The sequence below is a fragment of the Ambystoma mexicanum genome, chromosome 2p (assembly GCF_040938575.1).
Source record: "Ambystoma mexicanum isolate Mex_15411 chromosome 2p, UKY_AmexF1_1, whole genome shotgun sequence".
Classification (NCBI taxonomy): domain Eukaryota; kingdom Metazoa; phylum Chordata; class Amphibia; order Caudata; family Ambystomatidae; genus Ambystoma; species Ambystoma mexicanum.
Genome location: NC_090923.1, coordinates 658,658,894 through 658,676,715, shown reverse-complemented (window position 1 = coordinate 658,676,715; position 17,822 = coordinate 658,658,894). Strand labels below are relative to the sequence as shown.

The 17,822-nt window shown below is 48.4% G+C and overlaps 1 protein-coding gene across 2 annotated transcripts in view; it reads left to right on the top strand.

The window, feature by feature from the left end:
- The window catches only part of SIRT2 (sirtuin 2), a 402,273-nt gene that overhangs the window by 224,468 nt on the left and 159,983 nt on the right, over positions 1-17,822 (top strand). For both annotated transcript variants that reach the window (XM_069644215.1, XM_069644214.1), the window contains exons 5-7: positions 2,496-2,537; positions 10,400-10,506; positions 16,668-16,724. In XM_069644215.1, the coding sequence (XP_069500316.1) occupies positions 2,496-2,537; positions 10,400-10,506; positions 16,668-16,724 (206 nt within the window). The remainder of the gene's footprint in view (positions 1-2,495; positions 2,538-10,399; positions 10,507-16,667; positions 16,725-17,822) is intronic.

The following is a 17,822-nucleotide window of genomic DNA, read 5'->3' as shown; positions in this document are numbered from 1 at the left end:
CGTCCACATTTAGAAGGGAGATGGGCCTATATGAGGCACAATCTACAGGGTCTTTTCCCGGCTTTGGTATAACCGCAATTAGGGCCTGGAGCATTGTATCCTGCCCCACTATTAGATTAAACAGCTTGGCCAGTGGCTTTGCCAGTAAGGTTTGATACTGCTTATAGAAGTCGGCCGTGAAGCCGTCTCCTCCCGAGGCCTTCCCTGTCCTCAGTCCTTTTAATGGCTTCCACGACTTCCTCCCCAGTTATCTCCCCTTCTAGAGCCGCTCTCTCTGCATCTGTGAGATTAGGGAGATTCTGCCCTGTAAGGTAATGCCATATCTCCTTCACCGACTCCTCCTTCTACCTAGCATATAACTCCTTGTAGAAACTTGCAAAGCATTCCGTTATATCCACCCTGCCTTTCCATAGTATCCCCTCCCTGTCTCGGACACCCTCTACTCTCATATCCACCCTACAACCTCTCGTCCTATTTGCAAGGAGGGTCCCCACTGTGTCTCCCCTCTCATAGTACCTCTGCCGGGTGTATCTCATCTTCTTGACAACCTCTCCGATTAAAACCAGATGGAGTGCTTGTCTCTTATCTCTCATTTCGCCCAGCTGTGCCCGCATAGCTTTCAGCTCCTCTCAGATCTTACCCTCGATCAATGCCCTCTCACGTTTCCTTCGGGAACCCTCTGCAATGAGCAGTCCACGAAAGGTGGCCTTGGCTGCCTCCCATACCATCACCATCAGTCTCCCCGTGATGTTCTTTTTAAGTGTTCTATATAAAGTTACTGCTGCATATGATGGAGAAATATCTCTCCATAAGTGCCCTACCATTGACTGTTTTCAGGGAAATAGATGCTAGCTGTACAAAAGCAAGCCTCTTTCTGTCTTTGATCCAGGTAATGCCCAGTCTTCAACATCTCCTTTAACAACTTTCTTTCAGGCTCATTCACACCTTATCCCTTCTAGTCACCTACATTCAGATTCCACATCTTGGCGCAGAGAGAGAGCCATGCTTTTCCACCTGTCTGCCATGTTCTGCATTACATCATTACAGCATTTCACACCCTACACTCAAATTCTTTCTATGGAGTGGTGGCCCAAGTGTGTGGCTGGATTATTGCCCCTGCCCTGAAAGAAATTACATCTTTCATCAAAGACCAATCGTAGTGTTTGACCCAGAGAAGTGTAGACCCCCATAGTTAGCCGTTCACTGGGATGACCACTTATGCAAACAGAAATAGTCAATGACACCTACATCTACACAGACCTCTACTCATATAAAATGATCTGCATTGTTAACAGCATGATGATGTGAGTTGTCTGCACTGAAATCACAGACAAATTCCAATAATGATTGTATGATCCCTGTCTTATTAGGAAAGGTACAACCCCCTTACTTCCTCCAAATACATCAGTCACCGCAAAGAAGAGTCCCTTAAAAGCCCGAAGATCCATCTTTACTGCACCTAATGCTTAGCAAAACAGGGAATCTCGCCAGCGGGGCGATTTGGAGATGCAAGTGTAGTTCAGTTCTAAATTGGCATCTAATTTGTTGTGTGACAGAAGATTCTAGCAGGGCAGAAGTTTGAAAAAGTTAACCTTTTTTCTGCAGATAGAAAACATATTGTCCTAAAAAATATGAGACTGTTTGGTTCTGCTTGGATTTCATAGTTTACTACTACAATGAACAACCCAGCCAAAGTTACCTTTAAAGTAAAATAATCCCTACAAATCTGATCTTTTGGTCTCATTCTGCTCCAGCAGTATTATGACAAATGTCTCTGGAAATTTTGAGATTATGCTGTAAATAGCAAGTCCTCCTCCAGTCCCAATTGGACAGTGAATACACAAATGCTTTTCAGTCCAAGGGCTGCAGCATAAAAGGAAAGGTTAGTGAACAATGAGAGTAATCCCTTAATGAGACCTAACTAAAATAGTTTGTGCTGCGGTCCACTCAGGAGGATCTCATTCACGCTGTGGCTCTCTGTGTTATATAGATGAGGGTAACAGCTTGCCGATCAGCCTGATTCCGCCCATAAGGAGAGTACAGCACAAAATGACATGCAAATCTCTTCTAAGCAAGTGTACCACATCAACCTCGCATACGTGTTGAGGAGAATCTCAATCACGCTTTCGAAAGGGGGGGTGCTGGTAAAGTCAGAAAATATCTGAACCTAGGATCCATAAAATCCATTCCCACAGAGCTCCTTCACAAGTGCAAATCCAAGCCGAATAATCTGGGATGCTTCTTATCATGATTTTGCAAGATGGTTTCTCTTCTCTGAACAGCCTAGAATTATTCCACTCTCACAAACGTGTCTGGAAATGCTTCTTCATGGAAAACATGGCAGCCTTTCTCTTTTGCATGAGTGAGTGGTAATATTTGTAGAGTGCATATTATGAAAACGTCTCTAGCAGCAGGAATGTTATGTCATATTGTCTTTGTTGAATGAATTTCAAGTGGTTCTTGTTCATCTTCATCCGTTTCGTCCTGTTCCATAGGTAAGAACGTGGTATGCATGGTCGGCGCTGGAATATCAACTTGTAAGTACGCTCTTGGTAATTGTATGTGGAAGCATGAAAACAGCACTGTAATTTGGAGGGCTAAATAATACAGGCATGTATATGAATACCCTAGGTGGGATTAGCACCAAATTCAACTTTTGGGTTTACAGCCATGTCCGGCTCAGAATTTCCTTTTTAGCAGGTGGAACAAGTAACACTGCCACTCGAAACATCCCAGAATCTGTGTCCCCTGCTTCTAAGGCCCACCCTCTACTCCGAGAAGGCTATCCAGAAAGTGCTGCACTAGTTCCAACCTAACGTCATCAAGCAGTGACATTTTGGAGGGTAATTATGATGTGTCAATAAGTTAAGAAAACGGAAATTGATTATTTTCACAAGGTAGACCTTTATGGCACGCAAGCTGCAAGAGTGAGCACTGGTCACAGACTCCCATGAGCAATCCATGTTACGATATGTTTTGGTCAACAGAAGATCACTTTTGTAAGAGGGTCATATAGTATTTTCGTCCCACTTCTAAAACACCAAGACTGCTTTCGTATACTTCAGAAGAGGGATGGAGCATGAGAGCTGTTTGCAAGCTCGACATTTTGCAAAACACAGAAAATATAAGTAATGGAGAAAGAAAAGAAAACACAGTTGTAACAATCCCGCTGCCCCTGGATAAAATGTATGATGTCCCCTGGATAAAATGTATGATGTGTTTTAGTGGCCGAGTTTCAGACCAGGGTTTTATTCACGGTTTGCGCTTTTATGAGAAATGCTGAGGTCACCTTATTCACAAAGGTTGGCCTGAGCATTTCAGAAGGGGCAGGACAAAAGCGCAAAGCTGCGTTGTCCACCACAATAATGTATGATAGGCTCCCTGCAACCGCGTGGTTGCTGGAAGTGCATGTCTCTGAGATGGGCCCTTAAAGGTCCTGTCTCAGTGAAATGACAGAGAACATAAAGAAGCATTTCCATCCCTGTTAGTGCGATAGGCTGCAGTTTAAAAAAATCATGGCATGGTCAGAAATGACCTTGCCATGATTTGCACCACCACTGGGCCTGTTCGGAACAGGCGCAGGGGGAAGACCCTAATTTCTGTGCATTTTAAAAGCCCATCCCATTTGTGAATTTGTGATGCACTTTAAAATGCACAGAAATGCCCCCTTATTTGCGCAAATGCAGGAAAATATGCTTCTGTCATTTAAATGCCCTTTGAGAATCGGGCTGCTGCTTTGAAGTTTAAGAATCTGGCCCATTCTGTACATTTACAAGGTAAAAGGTCACTGTCTCATAATACTATCAGAAAGTTTTCACTGTTTTAAAGTAATTCAACATGGTATCGTACCAATTATGTACAGTCACATAAAATTACGTACTCTGAAATATCATAGGTGGAAGCAGGGACTTCCATGTCACACCTGCGAGTGCCCAAGGACACACAAACGTGTCTAAAAATACATAAGGCGACTGGCCACCAGGGGGCGCGCGGATGTGGTCTGACTTCGCGTGAGCTCCGCTACTTTGGGTCCCTAGGAGGGATTGAGCCCTCACTTTGACGACCCCCCCAAGATTCTACGTCGGTGTGCCGCCAGCAGAGGACCCTCCCCCTCCGTTCGGTTGAAAACCCGATCGAAAACGGCCCCTGCAAACCGGAGATATACATCCCTCAAAAAGATGCCAGACATAACGGTTCCGCGGCCCGCTCGCAGGGAACTGCTCAACGGTCGGAAGCGGACCCTAGGCCTGCCGAACGGAGAAAGCCTGAAAGACCCTGAACCCCGGCCAAGGAATTCACACTCCCGACGACGTTCCTCGCCGCAAAGGGGACGGGACAGCCTCGGTCGAGTCGCAGAGCCTCCGAAGAGCGGGACCGGGCTAGGCCCTGAGACAGCGCTGAGCGGGGAAACCCATCCCAGTAGGCCCATCCCATCTACCCCGTGAACAACGGCGGCATCACCACGCAGCGGCGGTTCGGACCCCTCTCACCCTGAATGTTTAACCTTGCACAAGAGGAAAACACCCCCAAAGCGTCGCCGGACCTGAACGCTGCCTAAAGGGCACCCCGGGTAACCCATACGCATTACTAAACCACCCGTACCCTGGGCATATCAACAAACGCACAACAGACACCTCTCCCAACACCTAATTTACAGAGAACGCAGACGTCGGAGTGCAGAGGGTAGGGGCCCCGACCCAGGGGCGTCTGCCTCCTCTGCCCCCGACTCCATCTCCCCATCGAACAGCATTGGTGACACTAAGGAACTTTGGGAGAACCAATGGACATTAGGGAGAAACTAGCCACATTCTCTTACGTCTCGACTTCTGCCGAAAACTGTGCCCATACCATGGCGAACGCAAATCCCTCGGAAAGTGAATCTGCAGCTACCAAAGGGGACATTGCCGCCTTGCTGGGCGAAATAAAGAATATGGGCGCCAGCATTGGCTCCAAAATTGACAAGATTACCCAACGTCTAGATACCATGGAGGAGAGGCTCGAAGGGGTCGAGAACAATCAAGCGTCCATAGACACTCTTGAAGCGCAACTCGACCAGCGGATGACCGAACTGGAGCAACGAGAGGAGAGCTTCAAACTCAAGCTTGATGACTTGGAAAACCGGGAGAGGTGGAACAATCTGAGGATTTTCGGGAATCCCGGAACGAGAAGAGGAGACAGAGAGCGATCTGAAGAACACCCTGCACGACATCATCAAACTCTTAGTTGCCGACGATGCAGTTGATGAACCTAAGACAGAGAGGATACACAGAGCCGAAGGGCCCCCAGGTGGACCAAGATCTGTCCTTGCTCGATTTCACCGCTTTCAGGACAAAACACAGATCCTCGAGAAAGCAAGAGGCAGCGACTCAATTATCCTCTAAGGATCCTGAATCTCGATATACCAGGACCCATCATCCATGACCCTGGCACTTCGACGCATGTGCGGGCCTATCACCAAGCATCTGAAAGAAAAGAACATAAGATACAGGTGGGGGTACCCCTTCTCTCTGTCCTTTGAATACAACGGAAACAAAATCAAGCTAAGCTCCGAGGGGGAGGTCAGGGCGTACATCTCTGACCTCCTTGGATCAAGCGGAGAGGAACACGATCGGGGAGATCCGCGTCACGAAGAAAGAGGATGGCGTATACAGGGCCCCAGAAGGAAACATGTCAAGGGATCGAGGACATTTCAGAGAGGTAATACCCCCCCCAGCGGGGGAGTACTGATGAACTACAACACTGGTAAGACGACATATACTCTAATACATATGTCCATGGCCTGAACTGTGTAAGGATGTCTAGGCTCAAAAGAGATTCGGACCATGTAAACAAAGGTGGGGGGTGAATGGGGGCTCAATCAAGATTATGATGTTATAATAATCTTGGGGACCCGAAGCGATGGTCCCTAAAGGTGGTTCGATGCAGGACCAGTGTCTTGATCTGGGTCCGCACAGACGCCGTCAATGTGGGAAGGGTGGAGGGTGAGGGGATTGGGCAGACAAGAAATGTACAGAGGATGAAGCATTGTCGGCAACACAAAGGATCACTCAAGACGACGTGAGTCCTTATGACCAATATATTTACTTGACACGGGTCTCGAATCCACAACCGAAATACTCTGATAATGGCACCAATTGAAGAGCAGAAGGGTAGGGAGTCCCTAAGGATAGGAACACTTAATGTGAAAGGCCTCAACTCACCGACCAAGAGATCAATAGTGGCAAGGGAATTCCGTAGATCTCAAAAAGACATTCTCCTTCTACAAGAGACAAAGTTTGCCAAGGGGGAGGAGAGAGGAATACTTGGAAAAAGAGGGGGAAAGGAATTCTGGGGCTCGGGCCCACTCAGGAAAGGCGGAGTCGGAATCCTGATCAAGAAAGGAATTAACTTCGAAGTGGATAAGACCTGGTCCGATGTAAGCGGGCGGGCTCTCTTGATATCTGGGACAATCGCAAAGGTCATAGTAACTGTCGCAGTAATATACTCCCCCAATGCAGGACAAGCCAGGTTCCTAGAAAAGACAATACCCAAAATGTTGGAAGCATCCGGCCAGGTTGTTCTTGGAGGAGACTTTAACCAGTGGGCGGACCCGACCAAAGACTGGGAACCAGGCAACCCCGAGATAAGAAGCCAAATGAGAAGTGAACGCACTGGACTTTCAGACATAATGGAGATATATGACCTACAAGATGTGTGGAAAATTAAACATCCTGATGAAAGAGGCTGCACATTTTACTCCAATCCGCACAAAACATTCACCAGGATTGATTACCTGTACCTCACCAAGGACCTACTTGACACCACAACGCTATCAGAAATAGTTCCGATAACATGGTCCGACCATGACATGGTCCTATCAGATATAAGATGGGCAGACTTACCTGTTTCAGGAAGGAAGTGGCGCTGTAATGAAAGCCTGATGAAAGATTCAGTATTTAAAATTGAAATGGCAACTGAAATTGAGGAATACTTCAAACTGAATAACAATGGGGAAGTCTCCAAGCAGACAATATGGGAGGTGGGTAAAACCACCTGGAGAGGCATCCTGATACGAGAAGGATCTACCAAAAAAAGAGAGGAAGATCATTGAGCACAGACTTGGGTCCGAAATATGCCAACTGGAAATCAAGAACAGGGAACACCTGGGCACGGACCGCGACAGCATCAACATAGCACAACGTAAAAGGGAAGAACTAAGACTATTGGAGCACGAACAAATTGCGCGCAAACTCCGATTCCTCAAACAGAAATTCTATGAGAAGGGGGGACAAGGCCGACGCACTATTGGCAGCCAGACTCAGGGAACAAAGGGCAGAACGGAAAGTGAAAGAGATAATTGAAGAAAACCGTACGAACCCCCCAACCCTCCACACTATCCCGGAGAGTTTTGCCAACTTCTACGAGGCGCTGTACACCTCGGAAGTGACTCCAGGGCAATCAGATACAGAACACTATCTTTCCCAGATAGATGTGCCTAAAATCTCGTACCCCGAAACTGAGCTCTTAGAATCTCCGATATCCGAACCTGAGGTCCAAGAGGCAATTAAAAGACTAACTGTAGGTAAATCCCCTGGAGAGGACGGTTATACCGCTGGGTTTTATAAAACCTTCAGCGACCAACTAACACCATTCATGACAGAGTTCTTTAACGAGATATTAGAAACAGGGACGGCCCCCGACTCTTTTACGAAGGCGCTCATAACAGTGATCCCAAAGGAAGGAAGGAACCCCAAACTTTGTGGTTCATACCGCCCAATTTCATTGCTCAACTTGGATGCAAAAATGTACACCAGGGTATTAGCCGCTCGATTAGAAGTACTGATCCCACACCTCATACACAATGACCAAGTTGGATTTATATTGGGTAGGCAAGGGGCTGACACCATGCGCAAAACTCTACCTCTCATCCACTCATCACCAGAACTAACAAGTGACCCTGCCCTGCTGTCAATAGATGCAGAAAAGGCCTTTGATAGAGTGGAGTGGGAATTCTTGAGAGCAGTCCTTGGCAAGGTGGGGATAGGGCCGAGATTTAGGAAAGGGATACAAGCAGTATACACATCCCCAACGGCATCTATCTCTGTTAATGGGGAATATTCCAGATGGTTTGACATGGGACGTGGTACTAGACAGGGGTGCCCCCTCTCCGCTATACGTTTTGCACTCTCCCTAGAACCCCTGGCCCAAAAAATACGATCCGACTCCAGAATAGAAGGCATGCGATTGGGAACAAAAGAATATAAGATGGCACTCTATGCTGATGATATACTTTTACACATTACCAACCCCTCTGTATCTGTCCCCCATGCTCTCCAACTATTAGAAGAATATGGCAAACTCTCCGGGTTTAAGGTGAACAAGACTAAATCAATATTGTTCCCTTTGCAAGGAACGAAAGAGGAAAACGAAACCAAGTTCTTGCCCTAGGCCTCAAACTCAAACACTCTTGTCTTTAAATACTTAGGCATCCAGATCACCAAAAACATGACGGACCTCTACGAAGCCAACTTCCCCTCCCCTCCTCCAGAGCTTCTCAGCTGATCTGAACAGGTGGGACAAACTCACGATTTCGTGGTTAGGGCGGATTAACGCCATTAAAATGGTATGCCTCCCCCGATTCCTGTACCCTTTACAGATGTTACCTATCGAGATACCAAATGCGTTTTTTGATGAAGCTAAACGTATGCTTAGGTTCCTCTGGCAGGGAAAGAAGGCGAGGATTGCATTCGACACTCTGACGCTCTCCAAAGACAAAGGAGGAGTAGGTCTCCCCGACCTGCGAGCATACTACAAAGCCTCGCAACTACGTATCCTTATCCCGCACTTACGTGATCACAACCACCTACAATGGGTCCAAATGGACAACCATTACTTCTCGCCGGCCACTGTGTCAGAATGGCTATGGACCCCTCACAAAAGGATACAACGGAAAATTAAGGGCCACCCGATACTGAGTACCATCTGGAACATCTGGCAACTAAACAAGGCAATGAAAAAGATCACCACCTGGCCGTCCCCACTTAGCCATTTATGGCCCCTGGTATAAACGATCACATACCTGAGGTAGGAAGATTCCAATCCTTGTACGAGGCGGGACTCGAAAGGGTAGGGCAACTCCAGCAGAAGGACAAATTCATTACTCTTCCAGACGTAACTGAAGCCCTAGGAATAGGTCCATTATCCACCTTCCAATACATCCAGATAAAAGGAGTCCTCACAAAATCTGCATGGAAAGAAAAACTGCAGAGAGAACTCGCCCCATTCGAACAACTCTTGGATTCTAAGCTATGTACAAAGAACTTATCGAAGCAGGCACCGGGTCCACAGAACATCTTAGAAGCAGATGGGGGAGGGACTTAGGAGAGGAGATAGACCCAGAACAATGGGAAATGATATGCAAAAACGCATCCAAGACGTCCTTATCCAGCCAACATAAATCACACGCCATCAAACTCCTACGCAGATGGCAATACGACCCACTCAAATTGTCCAAGATGTTTCAGACTCTGAGCCTGAGATGTTGGCGAGAATGTGGAGAAACTGCCCACTATTGGCACATGTGGTGGAGCTGCCCAAGCATTACAGTATTCTGGGAGGAAGTCCTGGCATGGATTAAAGACATAGATGGCATACAAAGAGACATTGATCCACGTTTGGTTCTCTTTGGAATGGAAAAAAACGAGGATGAATGGACTAGACTCAGGGGTCTTGCCCCACACCTATTACTAGCAGCCCGCGCACTGCTAGTAACAAAATGGAAATCCAAAAAGGTTCCAAGTAAGAAGGAATGGATCAATTTGTCAACCAACATTTATACAATGGAATTGATCATGGCATCCATGCATAACAAAGCATCGCAATGCGAGATCTTATGGTCGGAATTTCGAAGCAAACACCTCTCCGACACGACGGACTCCCAACCCGAAGACGCTACAGTATCTTAATTGAACCAAGAATCCCAAAAACTCTCAATACAGGACAGTTATGACCCAAGAATCAAGGAAACCCCACAACAGTGAACCGAACATTACCCACTATGAACATGTCAACAAGGAAATGATGCCGCAATGATGTCTGCCCAACCATGGGGAAGGAGGGAGGTGGGTATGGAAGATGTTATACTGATTGTTACTACTAGAGATCGGAAACGAACACAAGGACGATCAATTGCTCAAATCTCTTGTTCATTTTTTTTTTCTTTTTGTTTCAAAATCAATAAAACCAAATTAAAAAAAAAAAATACATAAGGCATTAGCCACATCATATGTGCTATATTTACTGGTGCCCACGATGTTAACTATAGAACGCTGAAGTGCACGCTCAAGTAACGTACATTGTTGTAGAGGGTGCCTATACAAAGGCCAACATTAAAAGCTCTGCAAATGCTTCTTTTCATTAGCTGCAGGAATTCCAGATTTTCGCTCCCCTGGCTCTGGGCTCTACAGCAACCTACAGAAGTACAACCTGCCTTATCCAGAAGCCATCTTCGAAATCAGCTATTTTAAGGTACAGTTTAAATCTGCAAAGCATTTGAGAGAAGTCATGGGGAAGAGATAATGTTTCAGAACAAAGGAATGGCAGCTTGGATGGCAAGAGGGATTCATTGGAACCTGAGAAACCGTGACCGGGACACTTGGGTGGATGTCCAAGGCACATGGACAGGTTGAATCCAGCAAGGGCTATAGATTTAGCTTTAAAGGCCTAGTGATAATGATAATGATATAGGCAACCTTTGGGGATATTGAATGATTAGGATATTGGTACAAATAAAATGATTGAACCCAGAGTCAAAACAACTGAAATGGTCAAAAGATGAAGGATCCTCTCTGAGTCCTTTGAGCTGCTGGGGATGGTGGGTGATCTACATCCTTCAAGGTAAAGATCATTTTGAATGGATTGTGTCCTCCAACGTATTCCACATCTTTGACATGTAATGTCCACAGCTGTGCACTTCGGAAACTTTTTCGGCAGAGGGTGTCCTGCCTCGATGACGTCTGGTCGATGTCCCTCGAAGGCCTCCGTCGAGAGCGACGTCACCGGATGTTATAAATAGGACGCACACCGCCCATAGCCTCAGTTCTGTTTTTTCTGCAAACGTGTTTGCTTCGAGAACTCAGCGCGCCTCGTGTGTTTCATTGTTGAGATGTCTTCTTCTTCAACCCCTCCGACTCCGCGGTCTGGCTTCAAGACTTGCCGGGACTGCAAGTCGAAAATGTCGATCACTGACCCGCATCGCATTTGTTTGTGATACTTGGGCGAGAGTCACGACACCGACGACTGTTCAAAATGCCAGTCGCTGACTGCCAAGGCCTTGCGGGAGCTTAAGGGTAAGCTTCAGGTAGGTAGGGGTTCTAAACCCAGTAAGTCCGGGAAATAAAATCCAAAGGGGTGCCCACCGACGACTCGAGGGGCGTCTCTCCTTATCTGGTGGAGGCCCGGGGTTCTCGGTCCTGGAGTGGTTCCCGCCATTCTTCTTTCTCGTCGTGGCATTCTCGGAAGCGCTGTCACTAGTTGCCTTCCCCATCCAGACGATGGAGCTGCGAGGAAGGTGGCATGCCCGACGAAGTTCTCAACTCTGGAGAAATGGGCTGCCTTTATGAAGCAGATGTTGGCGATTTTTCAATCGCAGGGCATGGTTCTGGTCGCGCCTTCTGATGAAGCCGGCTGGAAGCGGTCTCGTAGCGAGGCTCGCACGCCTTCGGCTGCGGGTCCGCGACGCACATCGGGAACCTTCGAGGTCCCATTCGGACAAGGCTTCGGATAGTCGCAAAAGACGTGCTTCCAGGTCTCGGTCCTCGTCCCCAGCGAGACCGCTGCAACCTGCTGACATCGAGGCTTTGCCTTCTTTTCAGCCATCGGCACCGTTGTCGACGCCGAAGCCTTCAGCGTTCTCGACGCCGAAGCTGTCGATGCTCTCGGTGTCCAAGCCTTCGACGCCCTCAACGCCTTTGGGGATTTTTGCCTAAGTCTGTGAGGCCAGTGGTGGACTCCAGGCCCTCTTGTGTCCCCAGGCCAGGTTTTCACCTCCCATTTGGATGACATTTATAAGGAGGAAGAAAGTTCTGTCTTTGAGGACCCTGTTGAGCATGATGTGGCTCCTGTCTTTTCTGGAGACAGTCAATTGGGGAGTTAAGGCAAACCCTCCATGATGCCAGTGGGTTGGACACTTCTCCAGAAGTGGAATTTGGCAGGCCTGAGCTTGGGACTCATGCAGAGTCATCATACAGGTGGCTCATGGCTAGGGTCACAGAGTATCTGGGCTGGTCCAGTCCTCCTGAAGATTTTGTACAAGATGATCTTACAGACATCTTAGACCAAGGTCTGTCCTCTGACCCGGTATTACCTTTTCATCTCACTTTACAGAAAAGGGTGGCAGCTGCTTGGCAGTCACCCGAATCTCATCCGGCTGTTAATAAATCATTGATAAAGAAGTACCGCTCTTCTGTTAGCAACCTCAGCTACTTATCCACTCACCCCACTACCGAGAGTTTGGTGGTTCAGGCAGCTATGGCCACTTCAAGGCAGGCGGCGTACCCTACCATCCCTCCAGATAGGGACGACAAACGGTTAGACGATTGGACTCGCAAGTTTTTTTTTGCGGGGAGTATGGCATTGAAATCTGCCAACTCCACTTGTGCGTTAGCAAGGTTTTCACACACTCTGTGGAACTGTTTCTGTAGCGGCTGAGCATATTCCCGAATGGGATGAAAGGGATGGGTTCCTTGCTCTCGTGCAAGATGGCAAGGATGCCATATGCGAATCCCTTCAGTCGGGTTTGGATACGGCGACAGTTTTAGCCGGTCCATGGCTGCGAGCACCGCTATATGCAGGTTTGAGTGGTTGCGGAAGTCGGGTTTTGCCCTGGATGTGCAAGCCCGTCTTTTGAACGTGCCCTTTGATGGCGCACATTTGTTTGGCATCAAGGCTGACGAGAGCCTTGAGAGGTTGGAGACCTCGAAAGCTGCGGCAAAATCTTTAAGCGCAGCTGTGTGTCAACCTCTGCCTTTTCGTCCTAGGGGACACCAGTGGAGAGGAGGTTATTTTTGTTACTACTCCTCCTTTGGTAGAACGAGGGGGGCCGCCAGTCAAAGGGGTCAGCGAAAAAGTACCCGTGGTGGTCGGGGAAATAGAGGTGCCAAGCCGCTCAGGCAGCTGCCTCTTTGCCTTCAGGCACTGCCGCTCCAAAACAGTCATGAGGCCATATCCCATGGTTCGCCAGTTGGGGGCAGACTGTCTCAGCATCTCGAAGAGTGGTGAGCCATTACTTCGGATGCGTGGGTTCTGGATACAATAGCCCACAGATACTGCCTTCCCTTCCTACAGCAGCCTCATGACAATCCACTGGGGAAACTCTCTTTGAAGCTTCCAGATCTGCTCCTTGTGCAGGAAATCTTGACCCTGCTGGAGAAAGGCGCTATAGAACTGGTGCCTCTAGCGGAGAAGAATAAGGGTTGGTATTACCCTTATTTTTTTATCCCAAAGAAAGACGGAAGATTGAGACCCATCCTGGACTTGCGTTGGTTGAACAAACTTCTCAGGAAGGACAAGTTCAAGATGGTTACTCTTTCTCAAGTCCTCCAGGCCCTTCAACCTCAGGATTGGTTGGTGTCTCTGGACCTACAGGATGCTTATTTTCATGTGCCGATTCATCTCGAGCACAAAAAGTACCTGAGGTTTGCGGCTGGTGGCTCGCACTTTCAGTTTCGGGTCTTGCCATTCGGATTGACCTCCGTCCAAGGGTCTTCACCAAGCTAATGGTGGTGGTGGCAGCATATCTCAGAAGAGGGGCGATTCACGTCTACCCCTACCTGGATGACTGGCTGATCCGTGCGCACTATCCCGAGCAAGCATTGGCTCACGTCGGTCTCACCTGCTGCTCCCTCCACAGGCTGCGCTTCTCTCTCAATTTCAAGAAGTCGCATCTGACACCTTCCCAACAGCCCCGGTACATCGGGACTGTGTTGAACACATCCTTGAGGAAATGCTCGCCTCTCAAGGTGAGGGCTCATCACATTGTGTAGATGGTGGGCAAGTTTCAAAGTGCCCAGAGTCTCCCGGCTTTTGAATTCTTAAGGTTGCTCGGCGTTATTTTTCTGGTGCCAGAGGCCAGGCTGAGGATGAGATCCCTGCAATGGGTCCTCAAGATGCAGTGGTCGCAGTTCTCAGACAAGATGTCGGATCCCGTTCGGATTCCACTCTCGGTCTCTCAGGATCTTCAGTGGTGGGCCGACGATGGGAACTTGATGAAGGGGGAGCCGTTTTGGCACCCACGGCCGGAGGTGACTGTATTGACGGATGCTTCTCTCACAGGATGGGGCACTCATGCCAATGCTTTGACCGCCAGCGGTCGTTCGTCTCTGTCGGAGTCAAAACTCCACATCAACCTGTTAGAGCTGAGGGCCATCAGGCTAGCCCTGAAGGCTTTTCTGCCGTCTGTGCAGGGTAAGAGTGTCCTGATCATGACGGACAACACGGTGGCCATGCAGTATGTTACCTCAACAAAAAAGGTGGGGTAGGGTCACTCCCGTTATGCAGAGAGGCAATGAAGCTCTGGTTCTGGGCCATCCAGCAGGGAATTTCGATCTCGGCAGTTCATCTGGCTGGAGACGAAAATGCAGCGGCGGACGCTCTGAGCAGGCACAGCACGGTCTCTCACGAGTGGGAGTTAGCTCAGGAAGTCCTTCAAGAGATCTTTGCCCTTTGGGGAACCCCGCAAGTGGATCTCTCTGCCACCAGTGGCAACCAGAAGTGCAAGAGATTCTGATCAAGGGAATTGCCTCCGAGAGGAGACGCGTTCGTAGTGGATTGGTCATTCCCACTGCTGTAAGCATTTCCTCCAGTCCCCGTCATTCCTCAAGTTCGGGTCTCACATGATCCTCATTGCTCCAGATTGGATCAGGAGAGCGTGGTTCCCGGATCTTCTGGAAATGTCCATCTGCCCTCCACGCCGTCTTCCCTACCGAGAGGATCTGCTCTCACGAGAGGGGGGGGTCAGATTCTCGAACCATAGGTCAGGACTCTCAACCTTCACGCTTAGTATCTGAAAGGTTGAGATATAAGGATTGAGACCTCCGGATGATGTGATGGAGGTGTTGCTTTCGGCCAGAAGGCCATCAACAAAATCCCTGTACCATTGCCGTTGGTGTAAGTTTTGTGACTGGTGCAGAGGACAAAATGTTGATCCTTTTCAGTGTTCCATTCCTATGGTTTTGTCTTTCTTACTTTCTTTGGCCCACAGGGGCCTTCGTGTAGGTACCATAAAAGGTTACCTGGCGGCGCTGTCTATTTTAAAGCGCTCGTCTGAAGAATGTTCTTACTTTAAGATTCCTTTGATTTCTCAATGTGTTAAAGGACTGACTAATGTATTCCGTCTGTCCCCTTTCCAGGTTACTCTATCCCGGTTTGGGATTTGAATTTGGTTTTGAAATTTGTAATGGGTGCTCCATTTGAACCTTTCCACTCTTGTCCTTTGAGATTGTTGTCCTTCAAGACTGTGTTCTTGGTTGCGGTTACTTCCGCTCGCAGAGGGAGTGAATTGCAGGCACTTTCATCTAAGCCGCCCTTTACTGTGTTCCACAAGGACAGGGTTGTACTACGGGTGCGCCCATACTTTCTACCTAAGGTAGTGTCTGAATTTAATTTGAGTCAGAAAGTGGTTCTACCTTCTTTCTATCCACATCCTGGAAAGGAAGAGGAGCGACTCCATAGGTTGGATCCTAGGGGAGCTCTGAGCTTTTATATTTCTAGGATGTCCAGGGTCAGAGTGGACAATCAACTCTTTGTAGGATATGCTGGACACTTATTGGGCCAAGCTGTTACCAAACAGACCTTGTCCAAGTGGATGATCCTCACCATTACTGAGTGTTACCAATTGGCGGGTAAGCATCCTCCTGAAGGGTTGCAAGCTCATTCCACTAGGGGCGTGGCTACTTCCACCGCCCTCCAACGGGGAGTTCCAATTAGGAATATTTGTGAACCAGCCACATGGGTTTCTATCCACACTTTTGTTAAACATAACTCCCTGGATATGATCCATGGTCAAGATATGGCCTTTGGGAAGGCGTTTCTTTATTCCACCGTCTGATTGGGTACTCTAAATTCTTTTCCCTCCTCCATTTTCTGGTACTGCTTTGGGAGTCTGTCAAAGATGTGGAATACGTTGGAGGACACAATCCATTTGAAGAGCAAGTTGCTTACCAACTGGTAACGTTCCTTCGACTGGATGTTCCCCCATCGTATCCCACATCGCCCTCCCAGCCTGCCCCCCTGGAGAATGTTCTATGCGATTGCAGCTTACGTTTCCGCAAGGCTATGTGCAGTCAAGCAGGCATTGGATTGGTGTCACACATTATGGGGGAAAAACATAAACTGAGGCTACAGGCGCTGTGCGTCCTATTTGTAACATCCAGTGACGTCGCCTTCGACGGATGCCTTCGAGGGACATCGACCCAACATCATCGACGCAGGACGCCCTCTGCCAAAAAGGTTTCCGAAGTGCACAGCTGTGGACCTTACATGTCAAAGATGTGGAATATGTTGGAGGAACATCCAGTCGAAAGAACATTACCAGTTGGTAAGTAACTTGTTCTCCTGTGCTTGTTTTTCATCTCATGGGAGGGCTGAGTATGTGCAATATCTTTATATGTGTTTTATTTCTTTCCCTTTAGCAAAATCCAGAGCCGTTTTTTGCTCTTGCAAAAGCACTTTACCCAGGGAAGTTCAAGGTAATGATATTGAAAGGAATTTGGGGTGTGTGGTTTATTGTCGTTGATTGCAGGAGTACACATGGTATAGTAGTGTCATTTAGGAGTGTAGGGTGTTCAGTGGGCTCTCAGTGTGACAAGTGGTGTTATGTGATGAGTTGGTAATTTAAATGCTGCAGTGAATGCTTGTGATGGCTGAGTACTTAAAGGTGTGGGCAGGGGTGTGCAGAGTCGGACTGGCCCGTCGGCCATTCGGCCCTTGGCCGAGCCGATCAGAGGCCCTGGAGGCCAGCCTACTATATGTGAGCCGGTGTGCCAGGTTACAACCTTGACTCAGTGCTGGCTGGCTTGCCTGCGGGCTCCAGCCCGCTCAACAGCCAGCTCGCGCCTCGTTGCGGCACAGCGGATTCATTCAATAAACAAAGATAACACGCAAGTGTTAACTTTCTTTGATGAATGCATCACGTAGGTCTGCGGGCCTGGCAGTGCCCTGGGCCGTGAGCAGATCCAGCGACGGCATGGCAGCAGTTGTTGCAAATACGATGAATCGCAAAAGGAGCGGCTCCTGGGCCAGGACCCGCTCCTTTTGTTACGATTCATTGGATTTCAAGCGAACAGGATTCCACTCTCAGCTTGTGGCCCGAGGCGTGGGGCGGGGCGGAGAGCAGGAGAGGCTGAGGAGGACACCTCAGGCAGCATCATGGATGGCAATGCCTACATCCCCTTCCCTACATAGCAGGGAAGGGAGTTCAGGGAAGGGCTGCGCTCTGCTGGCCCGGGATAGCCAGCAGCTCTTGTTGTTTCTGTGGAGAATAATATGGATGCCAATCACTCCCATAAAACCCCAGTGTTTGACGGCTTGATGCCAATGAAGACAGTAAGGAACTGTCCCTTCTACCAGGTTCAGCAACGGCACTCAGGTCAGAGTCCCAGCCCCCTCTACTTGGTCCTCGGGTGTCCCCTGTCTTCGAGGTGCTTTCCGAGGCACCTGAATAAGCATCCATTTCGGACTATGTATTTTGCTTTTCGCAAGTTGCAGTAATAGCATGTTTTTTCTGCTGTTGTCTCTGTTACGATCATCACAAAACATTCCATCTCGGTGTCCTCGGTCACTTGACA